The sequence below is a fragment of the Hemitrygon akajei genome, chromosome 7 (genome assembly GCF_048418815.1).
Source record: "Hemitrygon akajei chromosome 7, sHemAka1.3, whole genome shotgun sequence".
In the NCBI taxonomy this organism is placed as follows: Eukaryota; Metazoa; Chordata; class Chondrichthyes; order Myliobatiformes; family Dasyatidae; genus Hemitrygon; species Hemitrygon akajei.
In genome coordinates, this window is record NC_133130.1 from 53,627,269 (window position 1) to 53,644,497 (window position 17,229).

General features: G+C 39.2%; 2 protein-coding genes across 4 annotated transcripts in view; one reads left to right on the forward strand and one right to left on the reverse strand.

Annotated features, from left to right (window-relative positions):
• Window positions 1-5,730, reverse strand: part of LOC140730452 (putative deoxyribonuclease TATDN3) — an 81,179-nt gene extending 75,449 nt beyond the window's left edge. For 2 of the 3 annotated variants that reach the window (XM_073050871.1, XM_073050870.1), the window contains exon 1: window positions 601-713. In XM_073050871.1, the coding sequence (XP_072906972.1) occupies window positions 601-681 (81 nt within the window). In that variant the 5' untranslated portion in view covers window positions 682-713. Of the gene's footprint in view, window positions 1-600; window positions 714-5,482 lie in introns of those variants that run through there. The other variant, XM_073050872.1, reaches the window with a different exon arrangement.
• Window positions 5,731-5,743: 13 nt separating this feature from the next.
• Window positions 5,744-15,453, forward strand: nsl1 (NSL1 component of MIS12 kinetochore complex). Its single transcript, XM_073050873.1, has 6 exons — window positions 5,744-5,978; window positions 7,257-7,341; window positions 8,932-9,062; window positions 13,306-13,363; window positions 13,767-13,834; window positions 14,598-15,453. Exons 1-6 carry the CDS (start codon window positions 5,856-5,858, stop codon window positions 14,877-14,879), a joined length of 747 nt encoding a protein of 248 aa, XP_072906974.1. The 5' UTR covers window positions 5,744-5,855; the 3' UTR covers window positions 14,880-15,453.
• The last annotated feature ends 1,776 nt before the right edge of the window (window positions 15,454-17,229 follow it).

Genomic DNA, 17,229 nt, shown 5'->3' on the forward strand with positions numbered 1-17,229 from the left:
ATTCCATCTGCCTTTTCATGGCCCACTTCCCCAGTCAATCTCTATCCCACTGTAATCTTCACTGCCCATTATAGCATCATTAATATAGATGAATAGGTCATCATCTATATTAACAAGCTGGATGAGAATGCCACCTACATTCTCATCAGAATCATTAATATAAAAGATTAACAGTGGACCCAGCACTTACCCAAGCAAATCATCACTGGTTTCAATCATCCAATTTGGAAAACAATGCTCCAGTAGCACCCCGACTCCCTCCACTAAGCCAATTTAGTATCTAATTAACCAATTCACCTGAATTTCAAGAAAAAACCAAGATGACTATCCTAATCATTCTTCATCTTTCCAGATTCATATTCATTTACATTGGTACATACAGTGAAATGTGTCATTTGTTGAGTTACAACCAACACAACCTATGGCAGCCCACAAGTAACACCGCGAATTCCGGCACCAACATAGCATGCCCACAATGTTCAGTATAACAACACAAACCACAACAGCAACAAAACAAGCCCCTTTCCTCCCTCCTAGCCACTCACACACAAACAAAAGCCTTTGACCCCAGGACAGACTGCCTCTAGGCCTCCAACTCACATTTCCTGGGCCCGGATCGCAGATTTGCAGACTTTGGCCTTGGATTTTCAGACACACCAACTTAGAGACTTTGCCCATCATGCCTTGATTTCTGGACTAACCAACCTTGGTCTTCGACCTTTAGACGTTATCCTTCATTATCGGTCCCAGAACTCACTGATCATGGACTTTATCTCCAGCTCTCAAACTCCAGACTTGCATGGACCTCCAACCCCAAGACTCGCTCCCCTGGGGGTCATCAGCCCTTGTGCCAAAATGCTGGCAGGTCCTGTCAATCAGAAACCCCACCAGTAACTTTCCCACCAATGATGTTAGGCTCTCCAGTTTATTCTTGCTGCACTTTTTAAAAAGGCATATTGTAACCCTCCAATCTTCCAGCACTTGACCCCTGGCTGAATCTTGCTTACAATTCTGCGCAGGAATATGTGGCAATACTGCCCTCTAGTGTCCTTGGCATTGGTTAATGGCGTGAAAAGCCTGCTGACCATTTCCAGGTTTTTTCACGGTAGAAAGTCAATGAGACATTGCCCTTATCTCGTTACCCTTATGCCTTTGATGCAATTTTAAAATCAGTTATTTACAAGACAATATAATTGCTGTCCCATAAACTCCAAGGATAAAATTAAATTTTTAGCACAGCATCAGACTAGAACTGCAACCAAGTGGGCCAATCACTTATCTTTCATTTCTATGGGTCACATACTACACTGAACCAGCCACTCTCATCAACTCCTTCATCCACATGACAGCATCTTAAAAGCAGGAATTTATCATTGCTTTAAAATATACATTAGAATGACAGGTGTCTGCTATGTTCAAATCAAATAGGTTGAAAATGGGAAAAAATTATATTGCCTTATGACAACCTATCAGTCAATTTCAATCCTAATGCAAGGTCTTTATCCAAAACATTGACAATTTCTTCCACATCACCCACACCCCACAGATGTTGTTCGACCTTCTGAGTTCTTTCAGCAGTTTGCTTTGTGCTCCATCCACTCCTCATATTGTGCATGCATTAAGCCATATTGTGCTATTTATCATGCAGGTATTCACACTGAAGCCTGATTCACCAAAGACCTCTGGATTGTAGTCAGTAACTAGCATTAGTGGCTACTTTTTTGTTATAGCTTTACAATTAAGTGTAAAGGGCGATTTGTTACAAATACTGCAAAATCTTGGTCTTTCAAGTCTATAGGCTCAATGGTAAAACTTAATAAATAAATGTATCTACAAAGCTATTAAAGGTCAAATGATATGTTACAGCAATGGCTTTAAAAATGTTTAACTTTTTTTCCCGTGAGTTAATATTTTAGAATTTATTGGAAAATTTCAAGTACCAAGGAGGGACAGTGTCAGGGCAGACTGATCTGAGGATGCAATCAGTGGGAAAGGAGTGGGACTGTGGAGAGAAAGATTAGGGGGTAGCATATTTTGGAGGAGGCTGTTGAAGACTTAATGGGTGAAAGACTGATTGTGGACTTCAGAAAGGGTAAGATGTAGGAACACATACCAATCCTCATAGAGGGATCAGAAGTGGAGAGAGTGAGCAGCTTCAAGTTCCTGGGTGTCAAGATCTCTGTGGATCTAACCTAGTCCCAACACGGTGATATAGTCATAAAGAAGGCAAGACAGCAGCTATACTTTATTAGGAGCTTGAAGCTATTTGGAATGTCTACGAATACAATCTAACACCTCTATAGTTGTACCGTGGAGAGCATTCTGACAGGCTGCATCACTGTCTGGGATGGAGGGGCTACTGCACAGGACTGAAAGAAGCCTCAGAAGGTTGTAAATCTAGTCAGCTCCATCTTGGGTACCAGCCTACAAAGTACCCAGGACATCTTTAGGGAGCGGTGCCTCAGAAAGGCAGTGTCCATTACTAAAGACCTCCAGCACCCAGGGCACGCCCTTTTCTCACAGTTACCATCAGGTAGGAGGTACAGAAGCCTGAAGGCACACACTCAGTGATTCAGGAACAGCTTCTTCCCCTCTGCCATCCGATTCCTAAATAAACATTGAATCTTTGGACACTACCTCACTTTTTAAAAAATATACAGTATTTTTGTTTTTGCACATTTAAAAAAAATCTATTCAATATATGTAATAGATATACTGTTTATTTAATATTATGTCTTATTTTATTTATTATTTTTTTTTCTCTTTCTGCTAGATTATGTATTGCATTGAACTGCTGCTGCTAAGTTAACAAATTTCACGTCCATGCTGGTGATAAAAAACCTGATTCTGATTCTGAAGCATATAGAATTGATAGAGTGCATCTGCCTGTGAATAGAGTTTGCACAGGCACCCGAAAAGTTTTCCATTGCAAGAATAATGCTGCCATCTTCTGCACAGACCCACCATCAGTCCACAGAATGATCAGCATCTGGCACCAGTTTTGAATTGGGTGACATTTTATAGCCTGTCTTACATGGATGTATACTGTACAAGAAAAATAAAAGAGGGAAGGGAAGCAGAGTAGCAAGCACAAATAATCAGTCCTGGTACAAACAAAATGAAGAGTCAAGTTATCTCAGTACTGAGTCCTGCAGGCTGCAACATGCCCAGATTACAAAAATAGTATTGTTCCCAGAGCCTACATTAGACCTTACTGTAACGGTGCAGGGGACCAAAAACAGGGCTTAGTGTGATGGAGGGACAATAAATTAAAATGACAGGCAACCAGAAGTTCAAGGTCACTCCTGTGAATTGAATGCTGCTACTCCACTGCAGGTGATCCAAACTCTTCGATTTCTCCAGCGTAGAGGAGACCACATCATGAGCACTGAATGCAGTACAAGTGAATCACTGCTTCACTTGGACTGTTATTTGAATTCATGGTTGGTGGGAAGGAAAAAGGTGAATGCATAGGCATTGCATTTCCTTCAGTTGCATGGGAAAGTGCTATAAAAATCTGGTTCAGAGGAGCCAGGGCATGCAGCAGGAATTGGTTGTAGTGAAAAGCCATGATATAACAGAGCTGGGAACGCAGGAGTCGCACTTTCCCAAAGACAGGAAAGAATCTATTCATCAAACACACAATGTTATTGGTGTTGCTACGTGTGTCCCAAACGCCACTCCAGCAACGTAGCTGTTCATCTGCCACTTAATTTATTAATCCAAAATCGATCATATCCACAGGAATGTGATGTATAATTCTCCTGAGAAAGTGGGGTAGAATGTAACTTAACAATCACCTGATAGCTACCTTTGATTGTGGCTGAACTAAGCACTGTATAAATTCTGGGTACAGTATTCAATTATCAGATGTCACTACATGTCAAAGTTGTACTTGTCCCTAATGTGGAGATGAATGGGTCAGTGCCATGGAACATTCCATTTAGGTGGGCCATGCCATACTACCTGTCCATCATTGTAAAGTTTATTTAGACCTTTCACCACAAAGCTATCCTGGAGGAAAATGCACAAGATTCTGTCTGACAGAGTGCCTCATCAACAGAAATTTCAAACAAGCACCAAGTCACTTGATGAACTTTGAGAACAGCCAACTCCTATTAGACCACTAATGCATACCTGGAATCTAAATACGCTGCATGCTGAGAAGGTCATTCACCTTCCTGTACAATTCCTGTCTAGAAATTAATCCAGTGGTCTTTGTCGAGATTCATGCTGACCAGCTGCATAATGCTAGACTGAACTCTATATGCTATTGCTTTGCCACCTATGAAAAAAAGCTTTGACTACTGCTGTAAGGTCTGGACTGCCTGAAGCTTTTTAATCTTCTGATGCCAAGAACTATCTACAACCAGTCCAGTCCAGGGACCTCTGCTATTGGAGGGGTTAAGCACAGCCCGTTTAGCATCAGTGATATTGACATATTCGTGCTGAACATTATCCCTCGAGCCCGAAGGTCTTCCTAAGAAGAACGTAAATGTGTTTTAATAAAAGGTTTAATACTGCAATACTGAATGGCAATATAAACGTTATTATTTTGATTTTCATCGGGAAAAAAAACCACAAGGATCACCTGGTTTCAAACAAGAGAAAATATGGGATGCTGAAATATACTGGAGGAACTCAGCACGTATTGGAAAATATATTATGCATTAGCAGCATTCACTATATAACCACGACTACTGAGTATTTAGTATGCATTTATTCATTTACTAGATACATTGTATTCTTAGGTATATACTATGGCATTTAAGAATATATGTGTATTATTAGCAGAAATACACTTAGCATTTAAGAACACCTGTGTATCATTCGCAGAAATGTGCTTAGCTGAAATGTACTCCATATATTATACAATAGAATGGCTTATGAAGAGATAATGGTGGCAGACAGGATGATACGAACAGCCAATGGAATGTTGAGGGAGGCTGACTGAGAAACAACCGTGGCCAGGAATGAGGCCCAAGATGTGAACTGGAAAGAAATAATGGTGGCGAATCGAGAGCTAGTCAAGAGCGATTGATTAGTTAATGTATAGATGATATGCAGCTATAGAATGATTGGATATGTTAATGCAACTAAGATAAGAAGATTGCTATAAAAATGCTATGTACAATGATCAGCGGGCAATCAGTGACTAGCTCAGTGATTGTCTCAGCTTTGGTTTGCAAATTAAAGCTTAAAACTTCTTGAAGAATCTTCTGCGTCTCCTGGTCGTTTGTGAGAAACGAAAAACCACGACACACGTCAGGCAGCTTCTGTGGAAAAGAGTAAACAGTCGACGTTTCGGGCTGAGACCCTACATCAGGATCACCCCGTTTTCTCCCGTCTGGAAGCTCGAAGCAGCAAAGGCCGCCAGATATGAATCCTCCACCCAGGAAAGCAGACCTGAAATATTACACAATAATAATTCACATTTTAAGCGGGCAGTAGAAATGAAAGGGCCTGGAGCCCAAGGTCTTACTGTTAAGAAATCCTGCGCCGCTAAGTGACAGTGGCAATCGATAAAGCCGCTCATACTGCCCGGAACGCCATAGGATGCACCTCACCGTCCTTTGACATTAGTGAAGTGCAGCGTTTTACTTTCGGATTTGCTTATTTTAGGAATTTTCTGGGGGGGGGGGGAAGAATATTATCCACGAGCAATACCAGATTGGGCTCTCAACCATTTGCTTTTTAAACTGGGACGCACATTCCCTCCGCGATGTGGCGGAACCGGTATTAGAATTAATGCTTTTCACCGGAATTGTCAGGGGTTGCACTCGGCGGAAGTTCGTGTGTTTGGGAAAGTGGCGGCAAAGTGTACTGGCACCGGAGAGTACGGGGCCGACGGATGGATGGCGCTGCCGGCCGGCCGCGTGCTCTGCTGCTCCAGGCGGGCGGTGTCGGCGGCGCTCGAGCGCTTGTCGGAGGCTCTGTGCGATCGGCTGCAGGGAGAGCGGCAGCTGGAGGCTCGGCGGGTGAGTGGGCTGAACGAAGGCCCTGAGGTGGGGGTGGGTGGGGGAATCAGAGAGACGGGGGAGGGTGGAGAACTGTCGGGAGGTGGGGTGAGGCTCTGGGGAGGGCAGTTTGGTTTTCTAAGTTAAAGTGTAAGGACGTGTATGGCCGTGTAGTTTTGTAAAATGAATAAAGTCGTGGACTATTTTCTAAGCTGGAATCGAATTCAGAAATCAGTGGTGTAAACAGACTTGGGAATCCTAGTGCAGGTTGAGTCAGTACTAAGAAGTCAAATGCCATCTAGCAACGCAAACATGGGGAAATCTGCAGATGCTGGAAATTCGAGCAACACACACAAAATGTTGGTGGAACACAGCAGGCCAGGCAGCATCTATAGGAAGAAGTACAGTTGACGTTGATGCTACATAGCTTCTTCGTCAGGACTAACTGAAAGAAGAGATAGTAAGAGATTTGAAAGGGGAGGGGGAGACCCGAAATGATAGAAGACAGGAGGGGGAAGGATAAAGCTAAGAGCTGGGAAGTTGATTGGCTAAAGGGATACAAGGCTGCAGAAGGGGGAGTATCATAGGACGAAGAAAGAAAGGGGGAGGGGAGCACCAGTGGAAGATGGAGATCAGGCAAGGAGTAATTGTGAGAGGGAAAGAGAGAGAGAGAAAATCATTTTCAGAGGACTAGAATATAAAAGGCAAGAATGTAACGCTGAAGCTTTATAAGGTACTGGTCAGAGCACATTTGGAGTTTTATGAGTAGTTTTAGGCCCCATTTCTAAGAAATGATGTGGAGGGTCCTGAGATTTACAAGAAAGGTCCCGGGAATGAGAGGGTTAACATGCAAGTAGTTTATGATGGCTCCAGGCCTGTATTCGCTGGTGTTTCAAAGGATGAGAGGAGTGCTCATTGAAACCTACAGAATGTTGAAAAGCCTAGGGTGGGTGTGAAGTGGAGAGCTTAGGACCAGCGGGCACAGACTCAGAATAGGACATCTCTATCGAACAGAAATGAGAAGTTTTCTTTTGGCCAGATGGTGCTGAATCTGTGGAATGCATTAGCACATACTGTAATGGAGGCCAAATCATTGGGCATACATGGGGATTGATAGGTTCCTGATCAGTAAGAATGTTAAAAGGTTACAGAGAAAGCTGGAGAACAGGGATGAGTGATAAAAATCGGCCATGATTGAATAGCAGAGCAGACTCAATTAGCCAAATGGCCTAATTCTGCTCCAGTATCTTATGGTTAAATTGTATATCTATTTTTTAATATGTGCATTCATTTTTGTAGATATTTGAAACAGCTGTTCAGGAGAACATCCTTGTCAATGGAATGTTATGGCAAGAAGTTTCAGAGGATGAGGAATTGAGATACGGTATGGAGCACTAAATTCCAGCTCATTATCAGAGAATGTGGTGGATATAGAGGTGAAAAGATAGATGTTGAACTTAACTAAAAATCTTGCCTTTGAATTCTGATTGCAATTGTCCAGCTCAATTGCTTAATTGGCTAGCTATTTTAATTCCACTTTCCATTCCCATACCAACATGTCTGTCTACATTCTCCTCTATTGCTAAATTGAGGCCTTGATATGCATTAGATGAACATATGTCTCATATTCCACCATGGTGGTCTTCAACCTGATGGCATGAACATCAATTTCTCCAACTTTGAATAATGCACTACCTCCGACACTACTTTCTTCTCTTTATCTCACTCACCCCAATACCCTTTCCTGTTCTCTTGATCTGCATATCACCTACTTCTCTGGTTCCCCTTCTCACCTCAAGGTCCACTGCTATGAGATTTCATCATCTTCAAACATTTTGTCGCTTCTATTACTTTCCAAGTTCTTACATCATTCCCATTTTCCCCACCTGATCTGCCTGTCTACCCCCTCACCTTTCACTCATCTCTGTCCAGCAAATACTCTTACCCCCCCCCAATCATTTTATACCGTTATCTTCCGTCTTTCCTTCCAGTCCTGAAGAAGGATCTCAACCAGAAACATTAACTGTCCATTTTACTCGATATTTGCTGCCTGTCACACTGAGTTGCTCTGGCATTTTGGGTGTTTCCCACTGTTGTGTCACCATTTTAAACTATTTCTGAGTGTCCGCGTTCTTATTAAGTATTAGCTAGACCAAGTTTTTTTTGGGGGGAACACTGTCACTGTCCAGATTGAGAATTGTTCAATAAAGTTCAAAGGTCCATTTATTATCGAAGTATGTATCCATATACAACTCTGAGTTTCCTAACTGGAATGGAATAACCTAGACTACCTATTCAACATCCTCTGGTGCAAGAGCAAAAACCAAATGAAAGAAAATACATAATATTAGCTATCAGTGATATAAGTTATAATTGAATGGAATTGACTTGATTCCTCTGTCAGTGTTTTTAAATGTTGGGAATCCATCCATTACTCATTACAGAACTTTGAGCCTTAGAGTCATCCTGCTCTCTGCAGTCTGCATTTCCTTCATCTATGGGAACTAAGACTAGGCATGCATATTAAATAAAACTATACTTTAATTAGGGTACTATTAATTTCCATCAATTGTCCTTTTTTTGGTACAGGTATCTCAAATTGCAATGGGCATTTAACAATTGACCTTGTTTCAATTCTATTTAAATAGTTTTATTTTTTCAAATCAAAATTTTGAATTATGATCAAACCTAATAACTTTAATTCTTTTTGCATGCTTGCAGCTGGCATTGCACTTCAATTAAATTCTGGTTATGTAAGCACAATAAGTTACTTTGTAATTTAAATCTGAATTTAAATGTTGAAGTGCTCTGGTAGTCAACAGGATTTCAATGTTTTTTTCTGTTTTATTTCTGTAAAGAAAGTAAGTTCAATAGGCTGTGCTATTAATTCCTAAAATAATTGGTGGTGTTAATATCTGGCAAAAAAAAAAGCCAATTTTTACTAAATATCTTGCTTTAACAATTTAATTTTCAGGGAATGACATAAAGAATTTGGATGACGATTTGGATGAATGCATTAAGGAAACAGCTTCAAAACGTAAACAGTTTCCCAGAAAAGTCGTTGGACATCTTGCTAAAACCATAAAAGCAGAAAGGGAATTGTTGGTATGTGTTTTCAATTTTGTATCTTTTGTGCTCTAGAGTTTTTTTTTCTCAGGGTGAAAATGTCAGATACAAGAGAGCATGATTTTAAGGTGGGGGGGAGGGAAGTTTAAAGCAGATTTAATGAAGCGAGGGGTTTTTTTTTAAACAGACTAGTAGGTACCTGGATTGTGCTGCCAGCGAAGGTGATGGAAACAGATACGATAAAGAGCCTCTAGATTGGCAGAATATGTGGAAGGATATATGACATATGAGATTAGTTAAAATAACCATAGTCAGTACTCATGTACCTAAGGGCTGTACTGTTTAATGGTCTATTCATTTCATAGTCTTTTCTTATAAATGTATCATGTGATTTATATTACTCATGATTTCAAGGATTTATGAAAAGGGATTAGAATTAGTTCTTGGTTTGGCAGGTTTGTGTTTAATTAGAGATTATTTAGACTAAGCCTGCATTCTCAAAATTTTAGAAGCCTGTGAAGGGAATTACAGAGACATGAGAGTAGAGCTGGCTGAAGTTGATTAGAAGGGGACACTATAGCAGGAATGATGGCAGAGCAGCAATGGCTGGAGTTTCTGGGAGCAATTCAGAAGGCGCAGGATAATTGCATTCCAAAGCAGTATTCTAAAGATAGGTGATACAACTGTGGCTGACAAGGGAAGTGAAAGCCAAAATAAAAACTAAAGTGCGGGCATATCATAGAGCAAATAGTAGGAAATTAGAGGATTGGGAAGCTTTTAATAACCAACAGAAGGCAACAGAAAAAGTCATTGAGGGAAAAGATGGAATAGGAACGTAAGCTAGCCAATGATATTAAAGAGGATACCAAAAGTTTTTTCAGATATAAAGAGTAAAAGAGAGACAAGAGTAGATATTGGACCACTGGAAATGTTGCTGTTGGAAGCAGTAATGGGGGACAAGGAAATGGCAGACAAACTGATTAAGTATTTTGCATCAGTCTTCATTGTGGAAGACACTGTCAGTATGCCAGAGGTTCAAGTGTCATTGGGCAAAAGTTAGTGAAGGTGCCATTACTAGGGAGAAGTCGATGATTCAAGCAGAGTGATGAAGTCAGCTGTACTCTTTTCCACAGATGCAACCTGGTCTGAGTTTCTCCAGCATTTTGTGTGTGTTGCTTGGATTTCCAGCATCTGTAGATTTTCTCTTGTTAGAGATATGTACAATAGGTTTTCAGATATTAATGGTATCAGAGTATGGGTTAAGTGTAGGAAAGTGGTAGAGGTAAAAGGTCACAGGTGTACTCCAGTTTATCTTGTTACATGTCATTAACATCCAAATATTCTTTTTAAAAGAGTACAGGTTTCCCCCGCTATCCGAAAGTAGAGCATTCCTATCAAATTGTTCGTAAGCCGAAATGTCATAAAGCAAAGAAGCAATTACCATTAATTTATATGGGAAAAATTTTTGAGTGTTCCCAGAGCCAAAAAAATAACCTACCAAATAACACAAAACCTAAAATAACACAAACATAGTAAAAGCAGGAATATGATAAATACACAGCCTATAAAAAGTAGAAATATTGTATGTACGGTGTAGTTTCACTTATCAAAATCGGGAGGGCAGCGAGCCAAAATCGATTTGGAGGGAAAAAAATCGGCACATACACACGTGTGCACACAACTGCCCGCACAAGGCTTCACAGTCATGGTACTCTTTCTCAGGGTAAACACACGTACAAAGCAGGTGTCTTTTTTCATAAAAGCAAATCCTCTTTGGTTAGCAAAACCAGGTTCTAATGTAGGTCTTTCGTAACAGCGAGCTATCATAAAGCGAACGTTCGAAAAACGGGGCCACCTGTAGTAATTAAAGAAATCCTCCTGCAAACTGGGACTTTGGGAAAGCAATCTAGCTTACATTATTTGAAATGTTGTGTCTTTTCAAATGGGGGCTTTTTGATTCATTGATGCTAGGTCTCAGATTCCATCCACCATTTATTTCCCTAAACCTATTTTCTCATGTGCTCAGTAATACCCATCTGATGAGCTACCTCTGCTGGGAACAATTCACAGTAGTCAATGAATCTGACTACTAGGATGTTTTTAGGGGGTGGGAAGAAAGCAGAACCCCTAGGGATTACCCTGTTGTCATCACGTGCTGCATCACAACTGTCCTTAACTCACTGGAGATTTTAGAAATCTGTACTTCCTGCAGCATCACTGCAGGACCTTCTGTACTAGGAGTATTTACTGTATTTCAAAATAGCAATTCACAGACATTCAGCAACTGTTCTTTTCAAAAAGTGCATTAGTTAATGTTCCGTTTGATTCTAAACTAAATCATCAGCCACCCTACCTCATTGATTTTTATTTTGCAATTCTACGATATTGGATCACACTTAAGTTTTTAGCTGCAGTAATCATTGTCAATTTCTTTGTTGCTCCTCCCTTTCCAGACTATCTGTTATGAAAATTCAGTTCAGAAAGAAATGATATGGAGAAGGGACACACAGAAGGATCAATGTGTGCAGAGCAAGGACAGGAATCTGTCAGTATCAGTGTGTAAAGTACACAGCAAAATGCACTTCAGTATCTCAAGAATAATGCATGTATAACCATAAAGATCTCAATGCTTACAAAATAAAACAAGTGTATTGTGGATTAAACAACTTTCAACTCTGTAAAACAGCCAACAGCTAAGCTCAGAGTGGAAGCAAATAACCATAGTCTTTCTTTTTCAAGCCAGGGTTTCAAAGAAAGGAATACTGTCACTACTTGAACGTTCATTGTTAAATAATTCAACCTACTTTCACATGACCCTAATCTCCAGTTGTCATAAGATTTCCTATTGGTCACAGACTGTATATATTCTTCGTGTTTATCTTTCTCAACACAAAATCTTGCTTCAGGAGTTTTGTTCTCAGTTTTAACTTTTTTATATCAGTTTTATTCAAATTTTGGACAAAATAAGGCTGACACCAATGTTGTAATGCATAGTTAGTCATTTTTAATCCCAAGTTTCAAAGAGTAATCTAATTACCTTTTCACTTTCTTTGTCTCCCAACTTTTCTCCTGCTTGCTTCTGCACAAAGTTCACAATATTGTGTTCTATATCATTGTCCTGAAAATACTTAATAAATTTTAATTTCATTAACAACTGTCTTCACCCTTTTTCATTAGGAATTTCTTGTTGTGAGAGCTCACTATTGTGAAAGCATTTCATTGTCAGTAAATCAGAAAAATCATCTGCATTCTCTTGTGATTTCATCCTTAACTAATGTAATTGTACATGGAGATCAGTCCAGAATATTGCATTAATAACTGAGAATTGAACCATTTCCCACAAAACCCACACCAATCTTCAAGCCCCAATAATACTAATCCTACTGTAATCCTTTTTAAATTTCTCCCCATTATTTTAGAGATACAGCTCAGAACAGGCCCTTCCAGCCCATTGAGCCACACCGCCCAGCAGCCTACCTATTTAACCCTAGCTTAATCTCAGGACAACTTACCAATTAACTTGCTAACTGGTACGTCTTTGGAATGTGGGAGGAAACCGGAGCTTCCAGAGGAAGCCCACATGCTCATGGGAAGGACGTGCAAACTTCTTATAGACAGCACTGGAATTGAACTTCGACGCTCCACCTGTAATAGCATTACACTGATCACTATGCTACAGTGGCACCCACAACTATCAACTTGCACCTCACCTACAGTCTAATATGGCCTTCACTTTTTGAGATGTGTGAGGATACCCATGGAGTCACAAAGAGAACATGAATGCTCACCATGGTGCCAGAAATCAGGAAAGAACCAAAAGATCTACCAGTTGTGCCAGCCAGAAAGAGGCATTCACTAATTTTCTGCTAACCAGCCTTTATGCCCATGTGGTTTGAGGGTTTTTGATGCTCAGCAACACATCCCATGTCCTTTTTCATAGATTTCCAGTGAAAATTTTAATGCCTGACCTTTCACTTATTTAGGTGTTCTTTACTATTTCCCATCACCTGGTCCAGTCATGCTTTGCAGTACAGACTGGTTTTAAGAGATGTTCAAAAGTTATGAAATTGCTCCCTGCTGTGTACTCACTGTAAAGGGTGATGAAATTGGTTGCCCCCTTGATTCCTTTTACTATGCATGATTAAGTCTGCATGCTAGACCACTATTACTCAGTCTGTAAAAGCTTCAAAAGTAGTATTACTTCAATAGTAAAATGTTTCAACTGATTTTGTTTATAATTGGCGTATTACTGTTGTAAACTTAATGCATTTCATTGTTGCAGAAGCTTTATCAGCCAGCGGTAGGTCTGCAAATGAAAATGGGAATCCATCCAGAACAAGGTAATCACCTAGCATAAATTTTTGCTATGGACCTGAGTTGATTAACACAATAAAACAACAGAAGGTAGTTATCAAATAATCTTTTACATCAAGGGTAACATCTTTTAAATGTTGTAATTGTACTTGCCTCTACTACTTCCTTCGACAGCACATTCCACATGCTCACTACTTTCTGTGCGGGTGGGGGAAAGGGAGTTGTCCCTCAAGTTCCCATTAAATCTTTCTCCTCTCACCTTAAATTTACAGTCTGGAATCTAGTTTCAGAACTCCCTTATTCTGGGAAAAAGACTTTTATCTACTCTCTTCATTATAAGGCCATCAGCAACATGACAGCCCAACCACTAGGTGCTAACTTTTTGATATTTGTGCATTGGCCAATTTTAATCAGTATATTTTTCTTTAGTATTCAAGGAAGCAGAAATAATGGAAAGCACATCAAAAAATTCTCAAGATATGAGTGAAGCCATGAAGGTAAGAATTCCACATATTGAGTTTTATCTAGAGGAAACTTGATAAGCAGTTTAACAAATTTCAGAAACATTTCAACTAGAGTTTTTAGAAAGTATTCAGGTCTTTCAGTCCTACCCTTGTTTGTTCTGTGAGGCCTTCAGTTCTCCTAGAGGGGCTTTCAAGCTCCATCTTCTAAATAATAAAGTATAAAAATTAGTGTGACAATTTCTCTAAAGTAAGATGGATAATATAATTATTTAAAGTAAGTGCCTACATAAAACTTATTGATAATTATGGCGATTTGTATATCTGTCCATCCAAAACAAAGTACCAGACAAAAAAAAACTTAATTGGTTGTCTGAATCAGGGTCCATAGTTTCATGTGATTCAGAATCAGTCTTTTAATGTACATCATTGTTAACCAGCAGTTATATTTGCCTGGAGGAGACATGCAGTTTTTGGAATCTGGAAGAGCAAACTATTGCTACAGGATGTCCATGCAGACATCTTATGCCATGCTTTTGAGCTTCATTAGTTTAGGGATGGGAGGGGATGAGAAATTATGTCATTTTAAGTCTTAACCCTGCATCAGAACTGTAGGATATGTTATTTTTATTTTAGCCACTAGATGGCAATATTAAAAGACCCAAGAAAACTACTACAAACTGGGCAGGAAGTACCTGGGGGGAAAAGATGTGAAAAATCATTTAGCTTTTGTGTATTTTCCATGGTTTGAACTAAATAAATGTATATTAGCACTAATCATATTTTTGTTTTCCTTTAGGAGTTACCAGCCTTTATGGAAAAAGCACAAGGACTTTTGCAAACTCTACATCTTGTTTCTGTCATGAAGCACTCACAGACAAATAAGACAGTCTTCTCAAACCATACAGGGATGGAACTCCAAAATGAGAAAGGACAGGCTTTTCCCCTTGGAAAAACAGATGTCACTCCCATAGAGACAGATAAAAAGAAATTGCTGAAGAATCGTAGTTCAAGGAAGAGAAAAATAAATTCTTCTGTTAATTATAAATATCCAAAGCGAAAACTGCATCTTGGTCAATAAACCCTGCCAAATGTTTAGATCCAACATTTTTGTATATTCCTGTATAAAATATAGTTTTCAGTGAATATTAAGCAATTAATACCCAAATGTGCGACAAAGTATGGCAGTATCAACATGCAAATGACTAACTGTTCTTATTAGCTACATGATTGAACAGAACATTAGATGTCCATAAGATAGGGAGAAAATGAAATAGAATATTAAGCATAATAGAATATGTAACATAACAAATTTGTCATCTTCATTTCTACAGAAGATGCTAGACTTGTATGGATCTTCATTTAAATATTTAGTTGCTCTTTGTTTTTGTGAATTTCACAATTCTCTTAATACAAAATTTGATTTATCTGAAAAGACTGCAGCATCCTTTTGAAAATGTGAAAAATTGTTTAGTTTTTGTTTGAATTATTTTTCCTCCAGCTTTACTAAGAGCCTCTCTAGCATTCTGTTCAACTGTGATATTGTGACTGAGCAAATCTTTATTCAGAAAATGAACATTCAGTGTGTCTAAATATGATAGACAAATTAAACTTTTGTCAGTTATGCATTTAATAAAGGATGTAGCACACCTTAATACATTTTGTTTAATATTGTAAAAATCAATAATTATACCTGTCCTTTCGTATGTTTACATCAGTTTTAGTTAAATTTTTTAAACTGTAAATACGGTAGTCATTTAAAACTTCCTCTTAAATTGGGAGCAATGCTTTATTATAGGAACTTTTAATAATTCCAGGTGTTGATCCATGCTCCACATTACTCTTTGCATTGTAAAGAGTAGACACAGCTAGGGGAACATTAATCTCACCATACTCAACCTTTTGGTTCCTGTCTTTGTATGTACTCCTCCCACGCCACTCCCATTAGCTGCGCTGGTACTCTGGTTCTCATCCAGAGACAGAATTGTTTTTTTAATGGTTCAATTTAATATCAGAGAATGTATACAGCCTGAAATTCTTACTCTTTGCAGACACCATGAAACAGAGAAGAAAACCCAAAGAATGAATGACAGCAAACGTTAGAGCCCCAAAGCCTTCCTCCTCCCATGCACAAGGTGCTGTGTGCCCCTTAGAAAATAGGTGCATTTAAAATTTTATCCTTACCTGTGCCATTCAAGATCAATGTCACAACTACTTCAGGAATCCAAATAATTATAAATTGTAGAAATTGTTCAAATTAATTGCAGGTCATTAATTGACCTTAAAGTATAATTTTGCATTTCTGTCATCTGATTACAGTATTAGTACATGGTGATCTTTGCATTTATGCTAAACAAGTAAATCTTGATTTTTTTTATTTGTTCTTTAAATCTTTCTCACTATAAAGAACATTATATAGGAGTGAAAAATGCACATAGTAATCACCTTAACTCTACTATTGTTTATTGTGTTTGCTGTACTGTATACAAGATGCATTGCAAGTACCTACCAAAGTTGCTGCAAAAGTATTTCTTAATCTCAATTTCTAAATGTGGAAATGGGCACCAATTGCATGAGAAAAAGAACAAGCTACGTTCTTGACTCCTTATCACATGGCATCCTCGCTTAGGATATACAGTACAATGGGATAACTTCCCTGCACAGGCCTCTAGACTTAGTAGTCCAACCTTGCATCACTTCCTGCCCAAGATTTATGAGCTGCAAAATTTATTTTTTATTACCTTTGACAGAGATGTACAGCACTCATCCAAACTTGGTGTGATGCTCATCTATACTAATCCCATGTGCTCGCAATTGGCCCCTATCCCTCCACTACTTTCCTCTCCAGGTATTTGCTTCTATTTCCTTTTAACAATGTGTTTCATATAGCTACCATGTACTGTGAAAATCTTGCCTCTTGTATCAGCTTTAAATTTCTCCCCTCACTGTAAACATGTTATCTAGTTTTATAATCTTTAGCAGCACCTCTCTCACTAAGTGGCAGGCTAAGAAAAGTGATTCTATCTTTGGATGGAAGCCAGAGGAGCTAATGAATGGTGTGGGGAAAGTAGATGTTAAGTCTACGTGCAAAGATGGGAGCCAAAAAGTTGAGCATTTGGGGATTAATGTTCTGGATTGTGTCTATTTTAATGCAAATGTAGGTAAGGCACATTACCTTAGGTGACAGCATGAATCAGCACGTGGAATTATGATATTGTAGCCATTAGTGAGACTTAGTTGTAAGATTTGCAGCTCAAAGTTTCAGGCATGATAGTGGAGGAGGTATTGCTTGTCAGGGAAATGTCATGGTAATGCTCAGGCAGGACAGACTAGAGGGCTCATCTGGAAGGAAGGCAAAAAATGGAATTATAAACCGGTTAGCCTGACCTCAGTGGTTGACAGGAGACAGTGGGAATAAAAGGGTCCTTGTC